This window comes from Scyliorhinus torazame, chromosome 3 (assembly GCF_047496885.1).
Source record: "Scyliorhinus torazame isolate Kashiwa2021f chromosome 3, sScyTor2.1, whole genome shotgun sequence".
In the NCBI taxonomy this organism is placed as follows: domain Eukaryota; kingdom Metazoa; phylum Chordata; class Chondrichthyes; order Carcharhiniformes; family Scyliorhinidae; genus Scyliorhinus; species Scyliorhinus torazame.
The window spans coordinates 351,866,115-351,882,296 of record NC_092709.1 but is presented as its reverse complement, the minus strand read 5'-3'; the positions used below and the strand labels follow the sequence as shown (position 1 = coordinate 351,882,296).

Genomic DNA, 16,182 nt, shown 5'->3' with positions numbered 1-16,182 from the left:
TGAGTCGTGTACACTGCCTGGGTGACGGGCGCAGACGTGCAGGATCATCATGCGGTGGTCGCAGACCACCTGTACGTTCATCGAATAGGCCCCCTTCCTATTAGTGAACACGGCCCTGTTATCTGCAGGTGGCCGCACGGCGACGTGCATCCCATCGATCGCGCCCTGGACCATGGGGAACCCGGCCACGGCAGAGAAGCCCACGGCCCGGGCACCTTGGCTGGCCCGGTCCACAGGGAAGCGGATGTACCGGTGCGCCATGGCATCAAGGGCATCTGTCACTGCCCGGATGCACCGGTGCACCGATGTCTGCGATATGCCGGACAGGTCCCCACTCGGTGCCTGGAATGACCCCGTTGCATATAAGTTCAGGGCCACCGTAACCTTGACGGACATGGGGAGAGGGTGTCCCCCGCCAGTGCCACGCGGTGACAGGTGTGCCAGCAGGTGGCAGATGTGTGCCATGGTTTCCCGGCTCATCCGGAGCCTCCTCCTGCATTCCTGGTCCGTGAGGTCCTGGTATGACTGCCGGGGCCGGTACACACGGGACGCCCTCGGGTGCCTCCGTTGCCGTGGGGCCGCGACGTCCTCCTCCCCCTCCTCGTCCTGTCGGTCAGGTGCCCCTCCAGCCTGGGCGGCTGCCGCCTGCCCCTCTGCGGCAGCCTGCGCCGCCTCTCTGGCACGCTCCTCCTCCTCCTCCTCCTCCTCCTCCTCATCCAGGGCAACATAGACATGAGCGGCTGCCACCACGGCGGCCAACATCGCTGGATGGTCTGAAAACATGACGGCCTGGTGGGGGGACGACATGTCATCATTGCCCATATCCCCTCCTCCCCCCAGCCAGGTGGCATGGACCGCATGGGTCCAACTGTTGGAGGCTGGCACCTGGCCAGGTGGACCAACTCATTTGCCCTCCCATCACCCTCCTCGGCACGGACCCCCTCCAACCCCCAATCTCCACCCCAGCACGGACCCCCTCCCCAACCTCCACCCCAGCACGGACCCCCCCCAGACCCCAACCTCCACCCCGGCACGGACCCCCTCCAACCCCCAATCTCCACCCCAGCACGGACCCCCTCCCCAACCTCCACCCCAGCACGGACCCCCCCAGACCCCAACCTCCACCCCGGCACGGACCCCCTCCCCAACCTCCACCCCGGCACGGACCCCCCCCCAACCCCCAACCTTCACCCCAGCACGGACCCCCTCCCCAACCTCCACCCCAGCACGGACCCCCCCCCCCCAACCTCCACCCCGGCACGGACCCCCTCCCCAACCTCCACCCCGGCACGGACCCCCTCCCCAACCTCCACCCCGGCACGGACCCCCTCCCCAACCTCCACCCCGGCACGGACCCCCTCCCTAACCTCCACCCCGGCACGGACCCCCCCCAGCCCCCAACCTCCACCCCGGCACGGACCCCCACCCCAACCTCCACCCCGGCACGGACCCCCTCCCCAACCTCCACCCCGGCACGGACCCCCTCCCCAACCTCCACCCCGGCACGGACACCCTCCCCAACCTCCACCCCGGCACGGACCCCCCCCCCAACCTCCAACCCGGCACGGACCCCCTCCCCAACATCCACCCCAGCACGGACCCCCCCCAGCCTCCAACCTCCACCCCGGCACGGACCCCCTCCCCAACCTCCACCCCGGCACGGACCCCCTCCCCAACCTCCACCCCGGCACGGACCCCCTCCCCAACCTCCACCCCGGCACGGACCCCCTCCCCAAGCTCCACCCCGGCACGGACCCCCTCCCCAACCTCCACCCCGGCACGGACCCCTCCCCAACCCCTAACCTCCACCCCAGCACTGACCCCCTCCCCAACCTCCACCCCAGCACGGACCCCCCCCCGCCCCCAACCTCCACCCCAGCACAGACCCCCTCCCCAACCACCACCCCAGCACGGACCCCCTCCCCAACCTCCAACCCAGCACGGACCCCCCCCCCAACCTCCACCCCGGCACGGACCCCCTCCCCAACCTCCACCCCGGCACGGACCCCCTCCCCAACCTCCACCCGGGCACGGACCCCCTCCCCAACCTCCACCCCGGCACGGACCCCCTCCCCAACCTCCACCCCGGCACGGACCCCCTCCCCAAGCTCCACCCCGGCACGGACCCCCTCCCCAACCTCCACCCTGGCACGGACCCCCTCCCCAACCTCCACCCCAGCACGGACCCCCACCAGCCCCCAACCTCCACCCCGGCACAGACCCCCTCCCCAACCTCCACCCCGGCACGGACTCCCTCCCCAACCTCCACCCCGGCACGGACCCCCTCCCCAAGCGCCACCCCGGCACGGACCCCCTCCCCAACCTCCACCCCGGCACGGACCCCCCCAACCCCCAACCTCCACCCCAGCACGGACCTCCTCCCCAACCTCCACCTCAGCACGGACCCCCCCCTGCCCCCAACCTCCACCCCAGCACGGACCCCCTCCCCAACCTCCACCCCAGCACGGACCCCCTCCCCAACCTCCACCCAGGCACGGACCCCCTCCCCAACCTCCACCCCGGCACGGACCCCCTCCCCAACCTCCACCCCGGCACGGACCCCCTCCCCAACCTCCACCCCGGCACGGACCACCTCCCCAACCTCCACCCCGGCACGGACCCCCCCCCAACCCCCAACCTCCACCCCAGAACGGACCCCCTCCCCAACCTCCACCCCAGCACGGACCCCCTCCCCAACCTCCACCCCGGCACGGACCCCCTCCCCAACCACCCCAGCACGGACCCCCCCCAACCTCCACCCCAGCACGGACCCCCTCCCGGCACTCCCCCGGAGCCCAGCCTACTCTAACCACCCCCCCCCCCCCACCGCACACACACACACACACAAGCCGAGACACACCTCTCCTCATGCAATCAGTCTGCGGCCACGCCATTTCCTGCCCAGAGCCAACCCCCCAGGCCGTCACTCACCTCCTCGCTGGTCGGCGTGAGCCTGGAGCACAGGGTCACGCCGATGAAAAGGAGGTTTGATTCACGTCGACGTGAACGGTCATCACGTCGACGGGACTTCGGCCCATCCGGAAGGGAGAATATCGGCAGGCCGAAAATCGGCTGCCTTGCGCAGACCCGTGACATTCTCCGCGGCAGCGGCGCCATTAACGCCCCGCCGACTTTTCTCCCTTCGGAGACTTCGGCGGGGGCGGGGGCAGGATTCACGGCGGCCAACGGCCATTCTCCGACCCGGCGGGGGGTCGGAGAATGGCGCCCCTTGTGTGTTACCTGCAAATCCTTCCAAAACTCCCATGGCAGGCAGCAGGCATGGCAGCCTCTCCTGGCCAGCCACACTCGATGTGGAGTGGTACCCTGTGACAGACTAATGGCCTGTTTCAGGAAAACCCTCGCTGTGGAAAGACAAGGCTCTCAGCCGTGTGCACCACAAGGAGCGGCAAGTGCAACTCTGTGAGTACCCAGAACATTTTCCTTCTTACATTTGACAAGTTATTTTTTGCAAACTTTTCTTCTTGAAAGACATCCCCTTAAACATCACTGCCTCCCCTGCTGATGCACAGTGGCAGCCGTGCGTACCATCTGCAAAATGCACAACAGCAACTCACCAAGAGTTCCTCATCAATGCTTTTCCAACCTGTGACCACTACCATCCAGCAGGGCAGTACGAAGTCTGACAACTCCAGGTTAAAGTCCAACAGCTTCATTTCTATTCCAAATCAACCTGTTGGACGTTAACCTGGTGTTGTCAGACTTCTTGCTGTGCTCACCCCAGTCCAACGCCAGCATCTCCACATCATGAAGCGCAGCAGGTACCTGGGAACCCCGCCACCTGGAGGTCCCCCTCCAAGTCACTCACCACCCTGACTTGGAACTATATCGCCGTTCCTTCACTGTCGCTGGGGCAACATCCTGGAACCCTCCCTAACAGCACAGTGGGTGTACCTACACCACATAGACTACAGCGGTTCAAAAAGGCAGCTCACCACCATCTTCTCAAGGGCAATTAGGGGTGGGCAATATAAGATGGCCTTGACAGCAGCATCCAAATTGATTGATTGATTGATTTTATCGATTGTCAGGAGTACCAAGGTACAGTGAAAAGTTCTGCATGAAGTCCAGAGAGATCGTTCCATACATGAGAAAGCACCCATTTCAATTCAGCCAATAGCTTGGCAACCCCAGACAGCCTCATCCAGCATCGCTGGATGCCGCCTGCCACTGGAGTGATAAACATCCAGATCTCAAGGGTAGAATGCTTACCATTTATGTCAAGGAAATCCTCTGCTACAACGGCAGGCCCCTTATCGATCGGCTTCCCAGATCCATTAAACACTCGACCTAGGATATCAACCACAAGAACCACAATCTCTTGAAGATAGAAGATGCAACAAACACCATAACCCCGCTAGGACCTTTGAACATTAAACCAATTAGTCGCAATTAACCATCCAGGACCTGGGCAATAGGCCAACAGAAGCTGAAACTGTAAAACATTTATGAATTGAATCCCACGCACTTTCCAGAACATGGATTCTATAGATCACCTAGGACCTGAATCTTCCCGACCTTCCAGGACTCAGGATCCTCTAAATCTTCCAGGAACAGGATCCTCTTGACCTTCCTGTATCGTTCCTGTATCTAGATCTAGACATTCTAGGACCTGTATCCTCTAGACCTTCCACGACTTGGACCCTGTAGGCCTTCCAGGACCAGGATGCTCTGGACCTTCCAGGGCCTGTATCCTATAGACCTCCGATAGATCCTATAGACCTCGCCATCTCTCGACTTTCCAGAATGTTGATGCTCTAGAACTTCCAGGACTTGGATACTAAAGTTCCTTCATTGTCGCTGGGTCAACGTCCTGGAAACTCCTCGCTAACATCACAGTGGATGTACCTACACCTCAAGGTCTGCAGCGGTTCAAGATGACAGCTCACCACTGCCTTCTGAAGGACAACTAGGGATGGGCAATAAATGCTGGCCTAACCAGCTACGCCCACATCCTGTAAAAAAACAAATCCTAGAACTGGGCTCAAATTTCTATTATGCCAAATTTATGGGCACATGTCTCTATTGTCATAGATTATCATTGAATTTACAGTGCAGAAGGAGGCCATTCGGCCCATCGAGTCTGCACCGGCTCTTGGAAAGAGCACCCTACCCAAGATCCACACCTCCACCCGATCCCCATAACCCAGCAACCCCACCCAACACTAAGGGCAATTTTGGACACTAAGGGCAATTGATCATGGCCAAACCACCTAACCTGCACATCTTTGGACTGTGGGAGGAAACCGGAGCACCCGGAGGAAACCCACGCACACACGGGGAGGATGTGCAGACTCCGCACAGACAGTGACCCAAGCCGGAATCGAACCTGGGACCCTGGAGCTGTGAAGCAACAGTGCTAACCGCCATGCTGCCGTGCTGCCCTATTGTTGCCCCATATTGAAGACCATCTCACCAAGCATGTCTTCTGAAACTGCTGCCCGCAGGATGTCACCAGTGAACTCGCAGGCTGTCAGCTTGGCATCAATGCCAGACGTCCCTTCAAACACCTGCAGAACAAAATATAAATCATTGAAGGAATCATGTAGAGTAGGTGACAGGATCATGGGGGAGCGGGGAAATTAGTCAAAGGAGTAATTAGGCTTAATCAGATGAGGGTGAATAATGGGGCAAATCAGATTAATGCAAGAGGATGGCAGAAAGAGGACAGTATGTGACGCACTGTCACACGCAATAACATTAACTTGCATTACATAGCCTTTTGGGATAGTCTTCTTAACATTGTAAGATCTCACCTGTGCTCGTTTAGAGTAAACATTAAACACCGAGACACGTCTCAGTGAAAATTAACCACCGAGACGAGATTTAGCGGGACCTAAACAGAGTGGGGTGTTTCTCGGAGTCTGCACCGCAGAGAATGCCACCGCTATTTAACGCTACTTTGTTGTTTTGTTTGGTCTTGATGAGGGGAACACCCCATCCACGCCACACTTACCTCATTTGTTTCCACTGGCGGGTGAAAGCAGAACTCGGGGGCATAGCCTCAAAATAAGGGGAAGTAGATTTAGGACTGAGTTTAGGAGGAACTTCTTCACCCAAAGGGTTGTGAATCTATGGAATTCCTTGCCCAGTGAAGCAGTTGAGGCTCCTTCATTAGATGTTTTTAAGAAAAGATAGATAGTTTTTTGAAGAATAAAGGGATTAAGGGTTATGGTGTTCGGGCCGGAAAGTGGAGTTGAGTCCACAGAAGATCAGCCATGATCTCATTGAATGGCGGAGCTGATCGAGGGGCCAGATGGCCTACTCCTGCTCCTAGTTCTTATGTTCTTATATTTCCTGCACTGACGAGCTCAGTTCACCACAGGAAGATGACTCGCACAGGGGGGGGGCGCCATTTTCAAATGCAGCCTCCAGATTCCTCCCCACCACTGCACCCAACTGATCTCTTACGGGGTCCTTGAGCCCCCCCCCCACCCCCCCTCACCCACCACTTAAGTAAGAAATCTTACAACACCAGGTTAAAGTCCAACAGGTTTGTCTCGAATCCTCAGGTGAGGAAGGAGCTGCGCTCCGAAAACTAGTGATTTGAAACAAACCTTTTTTTATAATCTTTATTGTCACAAGTAGGCTTACACTGCAATGGAGTTACTGTGAAAAGCTCCTAGTCGCCACACTCCGGCGCCTGTTCGGGTACACAGAGGGAGAATTCTGAATGTCCAATTCACCTAACAGCACATCTTTAGGGACGTGTGGGAGGAAACCGGAGCACCCGGAGGAAACCCACCCAGACACGGGGAGAACGTGCAGACTCCGCACAGACAGTGACCCAGCGGGGAATCGAACCTGGGACCCTGGTGCTGTGAAGCCACAGTGCTACCCACCGTGCTACTGTGCTACTGTTGCACTTTGGCCTGGTGTTGTAAGACTTCTTACTGTGCCCACCCCAGTACAACACCGGCATCTCCACATCATGGCTACCTCTTAAGGGCAAGGCACCCCTGGCACAGGCAACCTGGCACCCGGGCACCCTGCCAGTTTGGAAGTGCCACCCAGGCAAGCTGGCATTGCTGATGCGGCACTGCCAGGGTGCCAGGCTGACAATGCCAAGGTGCCCTGATGCCAGAGGGAGAGACAAGGTAGCACAATACCCAGAGCCTGACCACCCACGGGCCTTTAATGGACTGGGAAACACCCCCAGATGCCGTTATGCTTTGTCCACCTTTCTGGAAATCAGTGCTAAACGGCGCCTTTGCGAGGCCTCTCCTGAGATTAAATGGCCTTGTCGCATTGTCAAATCAGGGGCGTGGAGGCCATTAAATCGCGCATCGAGATGTGTCTCAGTGAAAATGCTAGAGTCTATTATCGAGGATGCGATAACAGGAAAATATCAATGGGATTAGACAAAGTCAACGTGGATTTATGAAGGGGAAATCATGTTTGACAAACCTACTGGAGTTTTTGAGGATGCAACTAGTAGAATAGATAAGGGTGAACCAGCGGATGTGATGTATTTGGATTTTCAAAAAGTTTTTGATAAAGTTCCACATAAGAGGTGAGTGTGCAAAATCCCAGGACATGGGATTGGGGGGAATATACTGGCATGGATTGAGAATTGGTTAGCAGACAAGAAACAGGGGGCTGGATTCTCTGCTGTCGGGGTAGTCCGTTTCGCTGGCAGCGCACCCACACCTGGGGATTTCCCAACGGCGTGGAGTTGCCCACAATGGGAAACCCCATTGTCCGGTTGGCGGGACGGAAAATCTCGCTGCCAAGGGGGGTGCACCGCACCTGCAAACTGGTGTGGCAGGACGGAGAATCTCACCCAGGGAGTAGGAATGAATGGGTCTTTTTCAAGGTGCCAGGCGGTGACTGGTGGGGTCCCGCGGGGATCAGTGCTGGGACCCCAGCTATTCACAATATACATCGATGATTTGGATGAGGGAACCAAATGTAATATTTCCAAGTTTGCTGACGACACAAAACTTGGTGGGAAGGTGAGTGGTGAGGAGGATACTGAGAGTGATTTAGACAAGTTGAGTGAGTGGGTAAATACGTGGCAGATACAGTATAATGTGGGTAAATGTGAAGATATCCACTTTGGGCGAAGAGCCAGAATGGAAGAGTATTATTTAAATAGTGGTAGATTGGGAAATGTTGACATACAAATGAACCTCTGTGTCCCAGTACACCAGTTGCTGAAAGCAAGCATGCAGGTACAGCAAGCAGTTAGAAAGGCAAATAGTATGTTTGTCTTCAGTGCAAGAGGATTTAAGTACAGGAGCAAGGATGTCTCACTGCAGCTGTACAGGGCTTGGGTTAGACCACAGCTGGGGTATTGTGTTCAGTTAAAGTCTCCTTATCCCAAAAAGGATGTACTTCCCATAGAGGGAGTGCAGCGAAGGTTCAGCAGACTGATTCCTGGGGTGGCAGGATCGTCGTACGAGGAGAGATTGGGTCGACGGGACCTGTATTCACTGGAGTTGAGAAGAATGAGAGGGGATCTCACTGAAGTGTATAAAATTCTGACAGGGCGGGACAGACTGGATGCAGGGATGTTGTTTCCTCTGCCTGGGGGTGGGGGGGGTGGGGGGGGGGGTGTTCAAGAATAAGGGGTCACAGTCCCAGGATACGGGGAGGCCATTTAGGACTGAGATGAGGAGAAGCTTCTTCACTCAAGAGGTTGGTGAGCCTGCGGAATTCCCTACCACAGAGGCTGTGGAGGACAAATCACTGAATATATTTAAGAAGAAAATAAGATAGATTTCTAGACTCTAAAGGTGTCAAGAGGTATGGGGAGAGCGCAGGGGTATGGTGGTGAGATAGAGGATCGACCATAATTGGATTGAGCGTTGGAGAAGGTTCAAAGGGCCGAATGGCCTACTCCTGCTCCTATTTTCTATAAGACAGGGTAAGAGTAACAAAGATGTTTTGAGAGGTAATTCAGAGCTTAATGCCCAGGAAGATAAAGGCATGCCCATAGCAGTAGTGGAGTGATTACATTTTGGTTATCTTAAGAGATCAAAATTGAAGGACGCAGACATCGCAGAATGTTATAGGACAGGAGCAAAAGACAGATAGGGAGATTAAGGGAGGGGGGGCAGAAGACAGGAAATTATAGGCCAGTTAGCCTGACTTTGGGTGTTGGTAAGATTTTAGAGTCCATTATTAAGGATGATATTGCGCAGTATTTAGAAGTGCAGGATACAATAGGACTGAGTCAGCATGGCTTCGTCAAGGGGAGGTCATGTCTGACAAATCTGTTAGAGATCTTTGAGGAAGTAACAAGGAAGTTAGAAAAGGAGAACCAAAATCCTGCCCGGCTGGCGGTCAGCAGCTCCGCCCAAAGCTGCAGACTGGCTGTCCGACCTCTCGGAGTCTCTCCAAATGGAGCAAATCAAATTCGACATCCCGGGGTCAGACGACGCCTTCCACAGAACGTGGGAGCCATTCACCCAATTGTTCCGGGGCCTGTTTGTGGCCAACGAACAAGCAGAAGAATAGCCAGGTAGCCAAGAATCAGGGGAAGTAGCCAAAGCATGAGAGGGAGAGACAGACCGGGAGAAGGGGGGGGGGGGAGAGGGAAGAGACAGGGAACAATAGGGGAGAGCCAGGGAGGTAGGGGGAGGCAGGGAAACGTTAACAAACTTGGCATCCACAGGAACAGAGAAAAAGGATAACAGAGGCGGAAGGCGGGAGGGTCGGCCGAAGGGGCAGCGTGCACGCGAGTCGACAACGGCAGCGAAACCTGTCCGGGAGAAGCGAGGGACAACACCAGCACCAGACCCATTCAAGTATTGCCCTCCGTAATTGTCTCTCTGGCACCCAAATGTATATCTACCCCCCCCCCCCCCACGTCCGGTCTCCGCCCCCACCCCCCCCCACCTCCGGTCTCCGCCAACCCCCCCCCCCCCCCTCCCCCCCCCACACACACAAACAGATGCCTACTTAAGTGTGTAAATAATTTTGCCAAGTGTACAGAGTTGCTGCTGTTGAGCGGGTGCATAATACCCGACCAATTACTGTATTTGATTTTCTATTTCTCTCGTGTTGAAAGGAGAACCAGTGGATGTGGTTTATTTAGATTTCCAGAAGGCCTTTGATAAGGTGCCACACAGGAGGCTGCTAAATAAGTTAAGAGCCCATTGTGCTGGGGCAAGGTACTGGCCTGGATAGAGGATTGGCTGACTGGCAGAAGGCAGAGAGTGGGGATAAAGGGGTCTTTTTCAGGATGGCAGCCGGTGACTAGTGGTGTGCCTCAGGGGTCTGTGCAGGGACCACAACTTTTCACAATATACATTAATGGTCTGGAAGAAGGAACTGAGGACATTGTTGCTAAGTTTGCAGATGATACAAAGACACGTAGACCGACAGGTTGTGTTGAGGACGCAGGGAGACTGTAGAAGGATTTGGATAAGCTAGGCGAGTGGGCAATGAAGTGGCAGATGGGATGCAGTGAGGAAAAGTGTGAGATTATTAGGTTTGGGAGGAAGAATGGAGGCAGACTATTTTCTAAATGGGGAAAATGGGCTTAGGAAATCAGAAGCACAAAGGGACTTGGGAGTCCTTGTTCACGATTCTCTTAAGGCTAATGTGCAGGTTCAGTCGGCAGTTAGGAAGGCAAATGCAATGTTAGCATTCACGTCGAGAGGGCTAGAATACAAGACCAGGGATGTACTTCTGAGGCTGCGTAAGGCTCTGGTCAGACCCCATTTGGAGAATTGGGAGCAGTTTTGGGCCCCGTATCTAAGGAAGGATGTGCTGGCCTTGGAAAGGGTCCAGAGGAGGTTCACAAGAATGATCCCTGGAATGAAGAGCTTGTCGTATGAGGTTAATTTGCTTTGATTTGTTATTGTCACATGTATGAGTATACAGTGAAAAGTATTGTTTCTGCTGTACAAACAATGCATACCGTACATAGGGAAGGAAGGAGAGACTGCGGAATATAATGTTACAGTCACAGCAAGGTGTAGAGAAAAGATCAACTTAATACCAGGTAGGTCCATTCAAAAGTCTGATGACAGTAGGGAAGAAGCTGTTCTTGAGTCGGCTGGTACGTGACCTCAAACTTTGGTCTCTTTTTCCTGACGGAAGAAGGTGGAAGAGAGCATGTCCGGGGTGCGTGGGGTCCTTAATTATGCTGGCTGCCTTTCCGAGGCAGCGAGAGTTGTAGACAGAGTCAATGGATGGGAGGCTGGTTTGCGGGATGGACTGGGCTACATTCACCACCTTTTGTAGTTTCCTGCATTCTTGGGCAGAGCAGGATCCATAACCAAGCTGTGATACAACCAGAAAGAATGCTTTCTATGGTGTATCTGTAGAAGTTGGTGAGGGTTGTAGCTGACATGCCAAATTTCCTTAGTCTTCTGAGAAAGTAGAGTCATTGGTGGGCTTTCTTAACTATAGTGTCGGCCTGGGGGACCAGGACAGGCTGTTGGTGATCTGGACACCTAAAAACTTGAAGCTCTCGACCCTTTCTACTTCGTTCCCATTGAGGACTCTGGATCTGTACTCGTTGGAATTAAGAAGGATATTGAAGCTTATCGAAACTTACAGGACACTGCGAAGCCTGGATAGAGAGGATGTGGAGTGGACGTTTCCACTTCTAGGAAAAACTAGAAGGAGAGGACACAATCTCAGACTGAAGGGACGATTCTTTAAAACAAAGATGAGGATGAATTTCTTTAGCCAGAGGGTGGTGAATCTTTGCCGCAGAAGGCTGTGGAGGCCAATTCACTGAGTGTCTTTAAGACAGAGATAGATAGGTTTTTGATTATAATAACATAATAAGAATCTTTATTAGTGTCACAAGTAGGCTTACATTAACACAGCAATGACGTTACTGTGAAAGTCCCCTAGTCGCCACACTCCGGCACCTGTTCGGGTCACAGAGGGAGAATTCAAAATGTCCAATTCACCCAACAGCAAGTCTTTTGGGACTTGTGGGAGGAAACCGGAGCGCCCGGAGGAAACCCACACAGACACGGGGAGAATGTGCAGCCTCTGCACAGACAGTGACTCAAGCCGGGAATCGAACCTGGGACCCTGGCGCTGTGAAGCAACAGTGCTAACCTCTGTGCAGGGGATCATGGGTTATCGGGAGAAGGGAGTGGGGATGAGAAACATATCAGCCATGATTGAATGGCAGACAGACTCAATGGGCCGAGTGGCCTAATTCTGCTCCTCTGTCTTTTGGCCTTATGGGTGGGAGGTGATTCAAAAACAAGGTTTCACCATCTGAGGAGTCAATGTAGGGCCACAGGAAGAGGGGTGACAGGTGAACAGGGAGTGATGGGTCAACGGGGGGGGTGATGGGTCAACGGGGGGTGATGGGTCAACGGGGGGTGATGGGTCAATGGGGCGTGATGGGTCAATGGGGGGTGATGGGTGAACAAGGGTTGATGGGTGAACGGGGGTGATGGGTGAACAGGGGTTGATGGGTGAACGGGGGGTGATGGGTCAACGGGGGGTGATGGGTCAACAGGGGGTGATGGGTCAACGGGGCGTGATGGGTCAATGGGGGGTGATGGGTGAATGGGGGGTGATGGGTCAACGGGGGGTGATGGGTCAACAGGGGGTGATGGGTCAACAGGGGGTGATGGGTCAACAGGGGGGGTGATGGGTGAACGGGGGGTGATGGGTCAACGGGGGGTGATGGGTCAACGGGGGGTGATGGGTCAACGGGGGGTGATGGGTCAACGGGGGGGTGATGGGTCAACGGGGGTGATGGGTCAACGGGGGGTGATGGGTCAATGGGGGTGATGGGTCAATGAGGGGGTGATGGGTCAATGGGGTGTTATGGGTCAACGGGGGGTGATAGGTCAACGGGGGGTGATGGGTCAACAGGGGGGTGATGGGTCAATGGGGGTGATGGGTCAACAGGGGGGTGATGGGTCAACAGGGGATGATGGGTCAATGAGGGGGTGATGGGTCAATGGGGTGTTATGGGTCAACGGGGGGTGATAGGTCAACGGGGGGTGATAGGTCAACGGGGGGTTATGGTCAACGGGGGGTGATGGGTCAACGGGGGTGATGGGCCAACGGGGGGTGATGGGTCAATGGGGGGTGATGGGTCAATGGGGGGTGATGGGTCAACAGGGGGGTGATGGCTCAATGGGGGTGATGGGTCAACAGGGGGGTGATGGGTCAATGGGGGTGATGGGTCAACGGGGGTAATGGGTCAATGAGGGGGTGATGGGTCAATGGGGGGTGATGGGTCAACGGGGGTGATGGGTCAATGGGGGGTGATAGGTCAATGGGGGGTTATGGTCAACGGGGGGTGATGGGTCAACGGGGGTGATGGGTCAATGGGGGGTGATGGGTCAACGGGGGTGATGGCAGAACAGGGGGTGATGGGTCAATGGGGAGGTGATGGGTGAAGAGGGGGTTATGGGTCAATGGGGGGGTGATGGGTCAATGGGGGGTGATGGGTGAATGGGGGGTGATGGGTCAACGGGGGGTGATGGGTCAACAGGGGGTGATGGGTCAACAGGGGGTGATGGGTCAACAGGGGGGGTGATGGGTGAACGGGGGGTGATGGGTCAACGGGGGGTGATGGGTCAACGGGGGGTGATGGGTCAGCGGGGGGGTGATGGGTCAACGGGGGGTGATGGGTCAACGGGGGGTGATGGGTTAAAGGGGGTGATGGGTCAATGAGGGGGTGATGGGTCAATGGGGTGTTATGGGTCAACGGGGGGTGATAGGTCAACGGGGGGTGATGGGTCAACAGGGGGGTGATGGGTCAATGGGGGTGATGGGTCAACAGGGGGGTGATGGGTCAATGGGGGTGATGGGTCAACAGGGGATGATGGGTCAATGAGGGGGTGATGGGTCAATGGGGTGTTATGGGTCAACGGGGGGTGATAGGTCAACGGGGGGTGATAGGTCAACGGGGGGTTATGGTCAACGGGGGGTGATGGGTCAACGGGGGTGATGGGACAACGGGGGGTGATGGGTCAATGGGGGGTGATGGGTCAATGGGGGGTGATGGGTCAACAGGGGGGTGATGGGTCAATGGGGGTGATGGGTCAACAGGGGGGTGATGGGTCAATGGGGGTAATGGGTCAACGGGGGTAATGGGTCAATGAGGGGGTGATGGGTCAATGGGGGGTGATGGGTCAACGGGGGTGATGGGTCAATGGGGGGTGATAGGTCAATGGGGGGTTATGGTCAACGGGGGGTGATGGGTCAACGGGGTGATGGGTCAATGGGGGGTGATGGGTCAACGGGGGTGATGGCAGAACAGGGGGTGATGGGTCAATGGGGAGGTGATGGGTGAAGAGGGGGTTATGGGTCAATGGGGGGGTGATGGGTGAACAGGGGGTGATGGGTCAACAGGGGATGATGGGTCAATGGGGGGGTGATGGGTCAACGGGGGGTGATGGGTCAACGGGGGGTGATGGGTCAACGGGGGGGATGGGTGAACAGGGGGTGACGACGAATAGGGGGTGATGGGTGGCAGCACAGTTCTGGGTGAACAAGAGGGAAGCCAATCAGGAGGGTGTTTGAATCAAGTCTGTAAGGGAACAAATTCATGGATAAGGGTTTCAGCTGGTGCTGAGCTAGGGCAGGGCTGGAGAAGGACAATGTCAAAGAGATGGATATAGGCTGGATATGGTTCAGTGCATGGAGAGAAGTGTGTCGTTGGAGTTAGTCAGCATCAGTTTGACTCTCTCAGTACCTGGTTAAATCTGACGTTTTGAGTCTGGGCAGTCAGTGGGGCATGGGCCCCACCGTGTGAGAACTATTAGTTAATCCCAGGAAGATCCCATGTTCAGACGTGAAGGTCAGCATCACCTATGATTCAGTTACCTGAACGACAGCCTTCGATCCAACCACCTCCAGCACCTGCCCACTCCTCTCACTCCTGTCTGGGAGAGTGAAGTTAACAATCTCGGCATATTTGGGGAACTGTAAGGAAGGAACAGATAAAGGGTTAGAAATGTCCCGGGTTAGACACGGAGCACAACACCCCTTGTTTGCATTTGAAATCTAAACTGGACCGTGGGAGCCAGAGAGATTAAGCTGCAGTCCAACAATAAATAGACCAGGAACACTGAGGAGGGGATTCTCCGTCCCGCCTGGCCCGTTTACTGGCGCAGCGCGCCCCGCTGGCTGCGGGATCCTCCGTCCCGGGAGCCAGCCAATGGGATTTCCCATTGTGGCCACCCCCACGCTGTCAGGAAATCCACGGGCGTGAGTGCGCTGCCGGCAATTCGGACGATCCCGCCCTGAGTGTTTCATGGCAAAGATATTATCCACGAAGGAGAGACACTGAAGGATCTGGACTCATTCCTACCGACCGGCAGTTCCTCTGGAGAGGAACTTGGGACAACCAATACTGACTGTTCCTGTATCTAACCCCGTGCTATACCTGTCCTGGGAGTGTTTGATGGGGACAGTGTAGAGGGAGCTTTACTCTGTATCTAACCCCGTGCTATACCTGTCCTGGGAGTGTTTGATGGGGACAGTGTAGAGGGAGCTTTACTCTGTATCTAACCCCGTGCTGTACCTGTCCTGGGAGTGTTTGATGGGGACAGTGTAGAGGGAGCTTTACTCTGTATCTAACCCCGTGCTCTACCTGTCCTGGGAGTGTTTGATGGGACAGTGTAGAGGGAGCTTTACTCTGTATCTAACCCCGTGCTGTACCTGTCCTGGGAGTGTGTGATGGGGACAGTGTAGAGGGAGCTTTACTCTGTATCTAACCCCGTGCTGTACCTGTCCTGGGAGTGTTTGATGGGGACAGTGTAGAGGGAGCTTTACTCTGTATCTTACTCCATGCTGTACCTGTCCTGGGAGTGTTTGATGGGGTCAGTGTAGAGGGAGCTTTACTCTGTATCTGACCCCGTGCTGTACCTATCCTGGGAGTGTTTGATGGGGACAGTGTATAGGGAGTTTTACTCTGTATCTAACCCCGTGCTGTGCCTGTCCTGGGAGTGATTGATGGAGACAGTGTAGAGGGAGCTTTCCTCTGAATCTAACCCCGTGCTGTACCTGTCCTGGGTGTGTTTGATGGGGACAGTGTAGAGGGAGCTTTACTCTGTATCTGACCCCGTGCTGTACCTGCCATAGATCATAGAATTTACAGTGCAGAAGGAGGCCATTCGGCCCATCGAGTCTGCACCGGCTCTTGGAAAGAGCACCCTACCCAAGGTTAACACCTCCACCCTATCCCCATAACCCAGTAACCCCAGCCAACACTAAGGG

The 16,182-nt window shown here is 55.6% G+C and overlaps 1 protein-coding gene across 1 annotated transcript in view; it reads right to left on the bottom strand.

Annotated features, from left to right (window-relative positions):
* Positions 1-16,182, bottom strand: part of LOC140409338 (V-type proton ATPase subunit B-like) — a 246,072-nt gene that overhangs the window by 134,794 nt on the left and 95,096 nt on the right. The window contains exons 3-5 of the mRNA XM_072497752.1: positions 14,788-14,886; positions 5,435-5,528; positions 4,231-4,308 (exon numbers count right to left, since the gene is read on the bottom strand). Of these exons, the coding sequence (XP_072353853.1) occupies positions 4,231-4,308; positions 5,435-5,528; positions 14,788-14,886 (271 nt within the window). The remainder of the gene's footprint in view (positions 1-4,230; positions 4,309-5,434; positions 5,529-14,787; positions 14,887-16,182) is intronic.